This window comes from Zea mays, chromosome 9 (assembly GCF_902167145.1).
Source record: "Zea mays cultivar B73 chromosome 9, Zm-B73-REFERENCE-NAM-5.0, whole genome shotgun sequence".
Lineage (NCBI taxonomy): Eukaryota > Viridiplantae > Streptophyta > Magnoliopsida > Poales > Poaceae > Zea > Zea mays.
The window spans coordinates 128921803-128934167 of record NC_050104.1 but is presented as its reverse complement, the minus strand read 5'-3'; the positions used below and the strand labels follow the sequence as shown (position 1 = coordinate 128934167).

Genomic DNA, 12365 nt, shown 5'->3' with positions numbered 1-12365 from the left:
TGGGTTAGGGTTTTTTAGTAGGTCAAATCGGGTTAAGTCAGACGGCTCATGCTGAGATCTAGTTATGACTCCACCAGATGCGTACTCATGGCTATTAAACTCTTCCCCTGTACTGAATGAGCGAATGGCTCATCCTTCGTTCTGCCCATCGCTATTTGGACGGCATCGCTGTTCTTGCGGCTTCGTATGTAGTAGTGGCTACTGATGGGTTAGCAAATGTTCAGGCAACCGTTGAAACCAGTGATTATCACATATATATAGGTCTGTTGACACATCACTCATCATGAGATTTTTTTTCTGCCAATCTTGTAGGAGACGATGATCCTGGCGTGCTGATTCACGTTTTGCATATTCTAGATCCAAAGATTGTCTTGTACGTGGGGATCCGACGACCTGCAACTCACACTACATACACGACAGTTTTCCTCTGACGAAAACCCAAGTGTTGAATCCTTGGCAAAAAAACCAAATAAAATGCCCTGCCTACTGAAGTCTGCTCCCTGCCCACGGGACGAGACGGGAAAACAAAACGGAGGCCTTGCCCTTGGTTCGGTCACGGTCATGCCACCAGGAGCAGCAACAGTAGGAACGCCGAGGCGGCGGCGGACAGGACCAGCTGCGAGGCGACGACGGGCGCGGCGTTGGGCAGGTAGGGGTAGGAGTCCGGCGGCGGCATCTTGCACTCGTCGCCGTTGAAGTAGATCTTGCGCGGGAACGCCCAGCCCATGCTGAAGGTGAAGGTCCTTGCGTCCTTGCGCATGAGCACCTCCGACTGCACGTTGCCGAACGGGCCGGCCTCCATGAGAAAGTCGTTGTAGAACTTGAGCCCGTAGAACATGCCAGTGTCATCTGCATTAATTGCATATATATATTTGAGACACCGATGATTATGTACATGTCATGTCATGTCATCAGATGACGATGATTATACTCACTGATGCTCCCGTATGGTTGCAGCGGCTTGTACTGGAAGCTGAAGACCTCGGTGACGTTGTCCAGGTTGGGGTGCTGCGCCACCAGCGTCCACTGCGTGTAGTTCATCCTGTAGTTGTAGTTGGTGATGGCGATCTTGGCGCGCCAGTAGTCCTTGTAGTTGAGCTTGACGTGCCAGTGCACCCGGATGGGGCACATGTGCGGCGTGCACTGCAGCAGCGCCTGGCCGTCCTTGCGCGGCGTGTTCACCCCGGCCGACAGCGCGCGCTTGGAGTCCCCCTCGATGCAGCCGCCCGGACCCGCGTGGCCGCCGTGGCCGCCGCAGCCGCACGCGCACCGGGCGCACGGCACGATGGTGCTGTTGTAGAAGGAGGAGAAGGAGACGCAGCAGGACGGGTACCGGGACGCCAGCTGCTGCGAGTAGGTGCAGGTCACCGTCCACGTCATGAGCGCCTGCGTCCGGCGCCGGTGGTCGGGCGTCCAGTACACGGTGGACGGCACCACGGCGGCGGGCCCGCAGGTGTAGCCCAGCCCGGGCCCCATGAGCGTGAAGTTCCTGGGCAGCTTCACCGTCTTGTTGGTGGTACCGGCCAGGCCGACGGAGACCTGGAACGCGGAGACGGACCCCGCCGGGTCCTGCCCGTACGCCGACACCACGCCGGCCTTGCAGCAGTTGGCGATCTGCTGGTTGTAGGGCACCCCCGGGAGGAGGTCCACCACGGCCGGGGTGCGCTTGCAGCAGTGCGGGATGCCGCCCTTGAACTTGGAGCAGTCCCCCTGCTCCGTGGCCTGCGCCCCCACGATGGACCAGATCACCTCCTTCTTGGCCCACGACCACCCCAACGTCCACCCGGGCGCCATGATGTGCCGGTACATCTGGTAGTTGCTCATCGTCACCATCGCCACGTACCCGTCGGGCGTCCACGAGATCACGTCCCACTTGATGGTGATGTTGCCGTTCGGGTCCAGGGGGTCGTAGGCCACCACTGCGCAAGTGCCAGTGTGTGTGCAGCAGCCGCCAGCCATGGCGACAGGAGAGGAGAGAATGTGAGCGTCGCCCATCGACCGATCGACACTGTTTACATTTTCAGATGAATGAAATATGGTAACCGAACCTGCAACGGAGCAGCAGGCGAGCGCGACGGCCAGAGCCAGCAGCGCGGAGGAGTCGCGGACGCGGAGCCCCATCGTCATGTCGACCCTTCCTTAGCTTGCGCGAGCCGGCCGGCGGCTGCTGCTAGCTAGCGCTGGTATAGTAGCAGTAGCAGCACAAGCTCCGATCCCCGATCCTGGAAGAAGCAGCAGCTAGAGGCAGGGCGAATAAAAGGCCGCACGCAGCGGCAAATTAAGAAGAAGAGAGCGAGGAGGAGCAAGATGCCCCATCGAGATCGAGATGGCACGTCACACCAGGCGCGGCCGGCCGGGCGGCTCGATCAGCTGGCCGACGCCGGTTGGTCGAGTTGCGTAACGAGGACTCGATCGAGCTACTCGGTTTGAAAAGAAATCGCGTGCGTGACGGAGGTGATGGCTCCGCTCCACCTCACGGAGGTGGTGTGGTGTGCGCTCTGCTCTCGGGCCGGATGAATGAATGATGCAGATCATCGCTCCGCCCCTGAAGCAACCGTGGTTGGTGACGGGAGGGAAGGGAGGGAGGGAGGAAAGGGACGCGGCGCGGCCGGAGGATCTACAGCGCAACGCAACGGTATCTCTTACGATCTTGGTACGAAACAGCTATCGATCCGTGATTGCGACGGACGAGCATGTTTAAATGAGTGAGGTGAGAAGATGCTGTTGCGCTAGTTGCGACGTTTGATCACACGCACAGCGGCACAGGCACAGGCACAGCTAGATAGGAAGTTGCATGCCTAAGCTAACCCCATGCTTGTTGTTCATCCTTTTTCACGTTTCTCAATCATTATTCCGCGTATCTGGAGACTATCTACCGTACCGAATGTATGTGTACGTACACGTAGAATTTCATTTTATATATCAGGGCCGTTCATATATGATATATACATACACAAAATTTCAGTGTTCACAAATTGCTGCTTCTAGCTATCCACTACCAGTGGCGGCCGTGAGATCTTAGAGGCACAGGACAAGGCTTAAATAGAAACCCATACAATTATTTTTTAATATATAAAAATATTAATATAAGTACTTAAGAAACATTTAAAACATTCATATCAATATAAACACTCAATAAAATTTGGTTGTTCTTTAATATTACCATTTTTAGTAGGAGATGAATTAAATTTAGGCTCATGATCATTCACACCATGTTATCTCACGTTGTTGTTTGAGGCGTCTCGCCTCTCGCACCCTTGATAGGCACACAGGACGTACAATCACGAGCTCTTACCTCTCGTACGAGTAGAACCAATTAATTAAGAATTAACCAAATGTATTTCATATTTGATTACATGTATGTATGACGTCGAATGGGTGGGGCCCTCGAAGATGAGGGGCCCGGTGCGACTGCCCCGTTCGCCTGCCCTTAGGGCCGACGTTGTCCACTACCATTACGTTAAGATGGATTAAGATGGATTCCTAGCACTATCGAACACGCTCTTTGCCGAGTGTTCATAGGTTTACTGAGAGCCAAATGTCAGGCACTCGGTGAAGATAAGATTTGTCGAGTGCCATTCTCGCCAAAACACTACACTCGGCGAAAACAGGGTATTTTGTCGATGGCCGAACACTTGCATACGGAGACACTCGACAACAGGGTATTTTGCTGATGCCCGAACACTTGCATACGGGCACTTGATAAAGGACGTTTTGCTGAATGTCCAACACTCGACAAAACCAGCCACTCGACAAAGTACCATCAGTAGCCGACGGCAGCTAACGACCACGGTACTCGACGAATCAGACACCTTTGCCGAGTGCCTTCCCAGACACACTTGGCACAGAGAAGACGTTTGAGCCTCATGCAACTTTTCTTTGTCGAGTGCCATGGCACAAGACACTCGACAAGGATGGAGGGTTTGCCGAGTGTCTTATCCAGATACTCGGCAAAGGTTATGTCATCGTGATGTCTGCTATCACTGTGCCTTTTCTTTATCAAGTACTTGTTGACACTCATCAAACACTTTGTTAAGTACCCGACAAAAAGTACTCAGCAAAAATACCATTACCGATGTTTGTTATTTTTATTTTCGAAGAAGAGGAATCCCACCTGATAATATATAATCAACTTATAGGGCTAGTTTGGAAGTCTAAAAAACGGAGGGGATTGGAGGGGCTAGAAGGGGGATTTTAGTCCCTCCAATCCCCTTCGATTTCGAGACTCCCAAACTAGCTCGCAGATGCCGAACAGCCCAGGGGGAATAAAAAGTTATTACGTGTCCGAGATGGCGAGAGAATAAAAGGTAAATATATAGTTCGTGTCAAATTTCCATTTTAGTTCTAGTGTTCCGACCCATCAGTCTCGCTCTTATTTCCAACCATTTATATGCCACTATATGTATAACAGGTGTTGACAGCCAAATGTGATGTAGGCCAGGAGTAAAGAGGGCTTCAACGTTTTTGGTGCTGACTGCTGAGGCGATAAAGGAATGGTTTCAGATTGTCGTGACGAGAAGACAGTTTTGTGCCTAGCCTGCTAAAAATTGGTCTGGTCAAATTTCTAAATAGGCCAGGCCTTTTTCTCTTCAGTGCACCGGGCCGTTTTGCCAAAGGCCACTAAAAACCAGCTAGGCTTGTTTTTGCACCTTTTTGGAGATCCAGCTCGGTTTCGGCCCGTGTTTTTTGCACCTTTTTGGAGATCCACTAAAAATGTACTCCCTCCGGTTTCCTATTAGTTGTCGTTTAGGACAACGACACGGTCTCCAAAATATAACTTTAACCAAAGTTTTTTGTTAAAATACAAATGAACTCTTAATACATTTATACTTTTATAAAAGTACTTTTTATGACAAATTGGTGCATATAAATATTAGGTTCCAAAACTAAATAACGAAATAGTTATTTGTAGTCAAAATTTTATAAGTTTGACTCGAACCTTATCCAAAACGACAACTAATAGGAAACCGGAGGAAGTATGTAATATGCTTCTTATTAAGATAAGGTCCCCCCCCTCTCTCTGTATACTACAAAATCACCACCGATTGAAAAATCCAACATATCCAATCAACTTTTTTTTTGCATCCATTACCCTTTCTATCCTGCTCTTTCACTCTTTCGTTGTTCGTTGCATCTCTCCACTATGGTATTTTAGGTGGCCTTGTCGACCCTAGCACAATCTCAGTGTGCATCTCCGTGGAAGGTCTTACCAAGAAGTTTTTTCGAGCTATATCAGTAAAGGACAGGCTCAAAATCAACCCAATCGGCCTCAGCTCATCCTGGATTGCGGTGGGTCGCGCTTCGTCGGTTGCAAGTGGTGTGTAATACCCTAAAATCCTATTTTAGGTAATTTAGGATAATTCATCCCATGAAGCAAATAATTGTGTTTTCAAAAAAAAGATTAAATAAGAAAATTCCCTATTTGTGTTAAACTATTGAACTATATATTTAGATCTATTCTCTAAAAGAATTAAGTTAATATATCTCTTAGTTAAGAATTTAAAAGTATGAATTATAATTCCTTAAAACAATGATGTAAGGGGATATCGACTTGAACTTCTAATTTAACAACACATTCAAAATAATGTTTTCTTTAAAATGAAGAATATGTGTATGGCATATTTGAAGCACTTGCTAAATAAATGAATTATATACATAAATAAATTACGCCTTGCATCCACGCTAGACTTTTTGACTGTGCATAGAATTTGACATATGAAATTTGGAAACCTAACTCAGGTTTGAATTTGGATATTTCAAACAGAAATTAGAAAAAAGAATAAAACAAGGAAATGAAAACAAATGGGAAAATGGGTCATCCGCTCGGCCACCCCCTTACACCAAACCCATTTCCCTCACTCCCTCACGTTTAGCCCAGGAACATATTTGCACTCCAGCTGGCCCGCTTGATCACATTTATTTTTTTTTGCTGTGCACGTACTTGCATCCTGCATCCGCATGACGCTGGCTGGTAGAGCCTCTACAACAGATACCTCTTCTATCGGAGCTCGTAACTGAAAGGGAAATGTGCCCTTGGGTCATTTCTAAGTATTTTGGTGATTGAGTGCCAACACAAGTGTTTAAATGTGAATCTATGTCCATGGATGAACAAAGTGCAAATCAAGAGCAAAGGTATGTTTCTAAGTCTTAGTACATTGGTTTTGTGTACTAATATACTTGTCTAAGTATCAGAAACAGAAAGAAGAAGAAAAGAGAAGAGTTGGCTGTGTACAGCCAAGAGGCTGTTTCGGTCTGGGGCACCGGACTGTCCGGTGGTGCACCGGACAGTGTCCGGTGCGCCAGGCTGCCTCGAGCAAAGTGGCCGCTCTCGGGAATTTGCCGAAGGCGTACGGCTAAAATTCACCGGACTGTCCGGTGTGCACCGGACTGTCCGGTGAGCCAACGGTCGGCCGGGCCAACGGTCGGCCGCGCGATCTGCGCGGGACACGTGGCCGAGCCAACGGCTAGAGGGGGCACCGGACTGTCCGGTGTGCACCGGACATGTCCGGTGCGCCAACGGCTCCCGCATCTGCAACGGTCGGCTTCGCTATTTAAGGAAGGAAATCGGGCACCGGACAGTGTCCGGTGTGCACCGGACTGTCCGGTGCGCCCGACGACAGAAGGCAAGGGTGGCCTTCCAGATTTGTTCTCAACGGCTCCTAGCTGCCTTGGGGCTATAAAAGGGACCCCTAGGCGCATGGAGGAGGACACCAAGCAACCTTAGAGCATTCTTGATCATCCACACTCAGTCTTTGTGCATTCGTTTGTCATTCTAAGTGATTCGAGCTCCGTTCTAGTGAGAACTTTGAGATAGTCTTTGAGCTCGATTCTTGGCCGTGTGTGTGCGCATTTTGCTGTGGATTTGTGTGTGTTGCTTCCCTCCCTTACTCCGTGCTTCTTTGTGAACTTTAAGTGTAAGGGCGAGAGACTCCAATTTGTGGAGATTCCTCGCAAGTGGGATAAAGATAAGCAAAGCAAAACACTGTGGTATTCAAGTTGATCATTGGATCACTTGAGAGGAGTTGAGTGCAACTCTCGTCCGTTGGGACGCCACAACGTGGAGTAGGCAAGTTTTGTACTTGGCCGAACCACGGGATAAATCACTGTGTCTTCTCTGTGTTGAATTCTTTGTGCAAGACCTCCTCTCTAGCCACTTGGCAATTATTGTGCTAACACTTAACAAGTTTTTGTGGATATAAGTTTAAGTTTCACAGGATCACCTATTCACCCCCCCCCTCTAGGTGCTCTCAATTGGTATCGGAGCGGTTCTCTTCAAGAAAGGGACTAACCGCCCGAAGAGATGGATCCTAAGGGCAAGGGGATGGTGATCAACGACAAGGAGAAGGAGACCTTCGTCAACGAGCTCAATTATGACAAGCCCACCGACTCAGGCTCAGGCCACAAAAGGAAAGACGGGAGAAAGAAGAAGGCAAGGCGCATCAAGGAAATTGTCTACTACGACAGCGACGAATCTTCCTCCCAAAAGGACGACGACGACTACGATAGACGAAAGACGGTTAACTCAAACTTTTCTTTCGATTATTCGCGCATCCCGCATAGTTCAAATGCTCAATTGCTTCCCATTCCACTTGGCAAGCCCCCTCACTTTGATGGAGAGGATTACGGATTTTGGAGCCACAAAATGCGTACTCACCTGTTTTCTCTCCATCCAAGCATTTGGGAGATTGTGGAAAGTGGAATGAAATTTGATAGCTCGGATAGCCCTATGTTTATTAATGAACAGATTCATAGAAATGCACAAGCTACTACTGTATTGCTAGCCTCTTTGTGCAGGGACGAGTATCACAAGGTGAGCGGCTTGGACAATGCCAAGCAGATCTGGGACACCCTCAAGATCTCTCATGAGGGAAACGACGTCACCTTGCTCACCAAAATGGAGTTGGTGGAAGGCGAACTTGGACGGTTCGCAATGATAAGGGGGAGGAGTCGACGCAAACATACAACCGGCTCAAGACCCTTATCAACAAAATAAGGAGCTACGGGAGCACGCGATGGACGGACCACGACGTCGTCCGCCTAATGTTAAGGTCATTTACCGTTCTTGATCCTCATTTGGTGAACAATATTCGTGAAAATCCTAGGTACACCAAGATGTCGCCCGAAGAAGTTCTGGGGAAGTTCGTAAGCGGGCGAATGATGATCAAGGAGGCAAGATATGTGGACGACGCGTTGAACGGTCCTATTCATGAGCCTCAACCCATTGCTCTCAAGGCAACGAGGAGCAAGGAGGCGCTACCGAGCAAGGTGGCGCAAGTTGAGGCGGCCGGACTTAATGATGAAGAGATGGCTCTCATCATCAAAAGATTCAAGACGGTGCTTAAAGGTCGCAAGGGACAGCCAAGCAAGACTAAAGCCAAGGGGAAGCGCTCATGCTTCAAATGCGGTAAGCTTGGTCATTTTATTGCTAACTGTCCCGACAATGATAGTGATCAGGATCAAGGGAACAAGAGGGAGAAAAAGAAGAACTATAAGAAGGCAAAGGGCGAGGCTCATCTTGGCAAGGAGTGGGATTCGGACTGCTCTTAGTCCGACTCCGACAATGAAGGACTCGCCGCCACTGCCTTCAACAAGTCATCCCTCTTCCCCAACGAGCGACACACTTGCCTCATGGCAAGGGAGAAGAAAGTAAGCACTCATAATACTAGTACTTATGCTTCTTCAAGTGAGGATGAGTCCAGTGATGATGATGAGATAGATTACTTATGCTTATTCAAGGGATTAGATAGAACCAAGGTAGACAAAATTAATGAATTGATTGATGCCTTGAATGATAGGAATATACTTTTAGAAAAGCAAGAGGATTTGTTGTATGAAGAACATGATAAATTTGTAGAAGCTCAGAAATCTCTTGCTCTAGAAATTAAGAGAAATGAAATGCTCTCTAGTGAACTATCTTCTTGTCATGAAACTATTGCTAAGTTAAAGAGTTTTAATGATGATTTAAATGCTAGACTAGAAGTAGCTAGTAAATCTAATTCTTGTGTAGAAATTGTTGAAACTTGTAATAGGTGTAAAGATTTTGACATTGATGCTTGTAGTGAACACCTAGTTTCAATTTCCAAACTTAATGATGAATTGGCTAGTCTTAATGCTCAACTTAAGACTAGCAAGAGTAATTTTGATAAACTAAAATTTGCAAGGGATGCCTACACAATTGGTAGACACCCCTCAATTAAGGATGGACTTGGCTACAAGAGGGAAGCCAAGGACTTGACAAGCCATAAGGCTCCTATCTCCGCCAAGGAGAAAGGGAAGACTCCTATGGCTAGTAGTGCTAAAAAGAACCATGCTTTTATGTACCATGATAGGAGACAAACTAGAAATGCTTATAGGAGTTATAATGCTTATGATGATTTTGATTCTCATGCCATGTTTGCTTCTAGTTCTTCCTATATGCATGGTAGAAATATGTCTAGGAGAAGTGCTATTCATCATGTGCCTAGAAAGAACATTATTCATGCTCCTAGGAAAGTAATGAATGAACCTTCTACAATTTATCGTGCCTTAAATGCTTCCTTTGCTATTTGTAGAAAGGATAGGAAAATAGTTGCTAGGAAGTTAGGGGCAAAATGCAAGGGAGACAAAACTTGCATTTGGGTCCCTAAGGATATTTGCACTAACCTTGTAGGACCCAACATGAGTTGGGTACCTAAGACCCAAGCCTAAATTTGCCTTGCAGGTTTATGCATCCGGGGGTTCAAGCTGGATTATCGACAGCGGATGCACAAACCATATGACGGGGGAGAAGAAGATGTTCACCTCCTACGTCAAGAATAAGGATTCCCAAGATTCAATAATATTCGGTGATGGGAATCAAGGCAAGGTAAAAGGGTTAGGTAAAATTGCAATCTCAAATGAGCACTCTATATCTAATGTGTTTTTAGTAGAGTCTCTTGGATATAATTTGCTATTTGTTAGTCAATTATGCAATATGGGATATAATTGTCTTTTTACAAATGTAGATGTGTCTGTCTTTAGAAGAAGTGATGGTTCACTAGCCTTTAAGGGTGTATTATACGGCAAGCTTTACTTAGTTGATTTTGCAAAAGAAGAGGCTGGTCTAGATGCATGCTTAATTGCTAAGACTAGCATGGGCTGGTTGTGGCATCGCCGCTTAGCACATGTGGGGATGAAGAACCTTCACAAGCTTCTAAAGGGAGAACACGTGATAGGTTTGACTAACGTACAATTCGAAAAGGATAGACCTTGTGCAGCTTGTCAGGCAGGTAAACAGGTGAGAGGAGCGCATCACAGCAAGAATGTGATGACCACATCAAGACCCCTCGAGCTGCTACATATGGACCTCTTCGGACCCGTCGCCTATCTGAGTATAGGAGGTGATAGTCGCCTAGAGGGGGGGGTGAATAGGGCGAAACTGAAATTTACAAATATAAACACAACTACAAGCCGGGGTTAGCGTTAGTAATAATAAATGAGTCCGCAAGAGAGGGCGCAAAACAAATCCCAAGCGAATAAGCAAATGAGACACGGAGATTTGTTTTACCGAGGTTCGGTTCTTGCAAACCTACTCCCCGTTGAGGAGGCCACAAAGGCCGGGTCTCTTTCAACCCTTCCCTCTCTCAAACGGTCCCACGGACCGAGTGAGCTTCTCTTCTCTAATCAAAGCCGGGAACAAAACTTCCCCGCAAGGGCCACCACACAATTGGTGCCTCTTGCCTTGATTACAATGGAGTTGTGATCTCAAGAACAAGTGAGAAAGAAAAGAAGCAATCCAAGCGCAAGAGCTCAAATGAACACGGCAAATCACTCTCACTAGTCACTAGGACTTTGTGTGGAATTGGAGAGGATTTGATCTCTTTAGTGTGTCTAGAATTGAATGCTAGAGCTCTTGTAGTAGTTGAGAAGTGGAAAACTTGGATGCAATGAATGGTGGGGTGGTTGGGGTATTTATAGCCCCAACCACCAAACTTGACCGTTGGCTGGAGGCTTCTGCTCGATGGCGCACCGGACAGTCCGGTGCACACCGGACAGTCCGGTGCCCCTGCCACGTCATCACTGCCGTTGGATTCTAGCCGTTGGAGCTTCTGACTTGTGGGCCCTCCTGAGTGTCCGGTGCACACCGGACATGTACTGTTTGATGTCCGGTGCACCGGTATGGGCATGTCTGACGTCTGCGCGCGCTGCGCGCGCATTAAATGCACCGCAGGGAGCCGTTGGCGCCGAAGAGAGCCGTTGCTCCGCTGGTTCACCGGACAGTCCGGTGCACACCGGACAGTCCGGTGAATTTTAGCGGAGCGGCTGCCACGCGAACCCGAGGCTGGCGAGTTCCGGAGACCGTGCTTCCTTGGAGCACCGGACATGTCCGGTGCACACCGGACAGTCCGGTGAATTATAGCCGAGTCCCCCTGGAAATTCCCGAAGGTGGCGAGTTTGAGTCTGAGTCCCCTGGTGCACCGGACAGGTACTGTTCACTGTCCGGTGGCACACCGGACAGTCCGGTGCGCCAGACCAGGGGTGCCTTCGGTTGCCCCTTTGCTCCTTTGTTGAATCCAAAACTTGGTCTTTTTATTGGCTGAGTATGAACCTTTTACACCTGTATAATCTATACACTTGGGCAAACTAGTTAGTCCAAAGATTTGTGTTGGGCAATTTAACCACCAAAATTATTTAGGACTTAGGTGTAAGCCTAATTCCCTTTCAATCTCCCCCTTTTTGGTGATTGATGCCAACACAAACCAAAGCAAATATAGAAGTGCATAATTGAACTAGTTTGCATAATGTAAGTGTAAAGGTTGCTTGGAATTGAGCCAATATAACTACTTACAAGATATGCATGGAATGTTCCTTTCTTATGTAACATTTTGGACCACGTTTACACCACATGTTTTGTTTTTGCAAATTCTTTTTGTAAATCCATTTCAAAGATCTTTTGCAAATAGTCAAAGGTAAATGAATAAGAGTTTGTAAAGCATTTTCAAGATTTGAAATTTTCTCCACCTATTTCAAATGCTTTTCCTTTGACTAAACAAAACTCCCCCTAAAAGAGATCCACCTCTTAGTGTTCAAGAGGGTTTTGATATACCATTTTTGAAATACTACTTTCTCCCCCTTTTGAACACAATAGGATACCAAATGATAAAGACTTTTGGAAAGCACTAAGTTTTTGAATTTGGTGGTGGTGGTGCGGTCCTTTTGCTTTGGGCTCATTTCTCCCCCTTTTTGGCATGAATCGCCAAAAACGGAATCATTAGAGCCCTCCTTAGTAATTTCTTCCCCTTTGGTCATAAGTAAATGAGTTAAGATTATACCAAAGACGAAATCCGGTCCTTTTGCTTTTGAGCTTTTACTCTCTCCTCCAAGGATGAAGTCCTTTTCTTTGATGC

The 12365-nt window shown here is 47.4% G+C and overlaps 1 protein-coding gene across 1 annotated transcript; it reads right to left on the bottom strand.

Moving 5' to 3' along the window:
- Positions 1-231: 231 nt before the first annotated feature.
- Positions 232-2215, bottom strand: LOC778435 (brittle stalk 2). Its single transcript, NM_001112458.1, has 3 exons — positions 2049-2215; positions 936-1919; positions 232-849 (listed from the first exon to the last, which is right to left on the bottom strand). Exons 1-3 carry the CDS (start codon positions 2125-2127, stop codon positions 560-562), a joined length of 1353 nt encoding a protein of 450 aa, NP_001105928.1. The 5' UTR covers positions 2128-2215; the 3' UTR covers positions 232-559.
- Positions 2216-12365: the final 10150 nt, after the last annotated feature.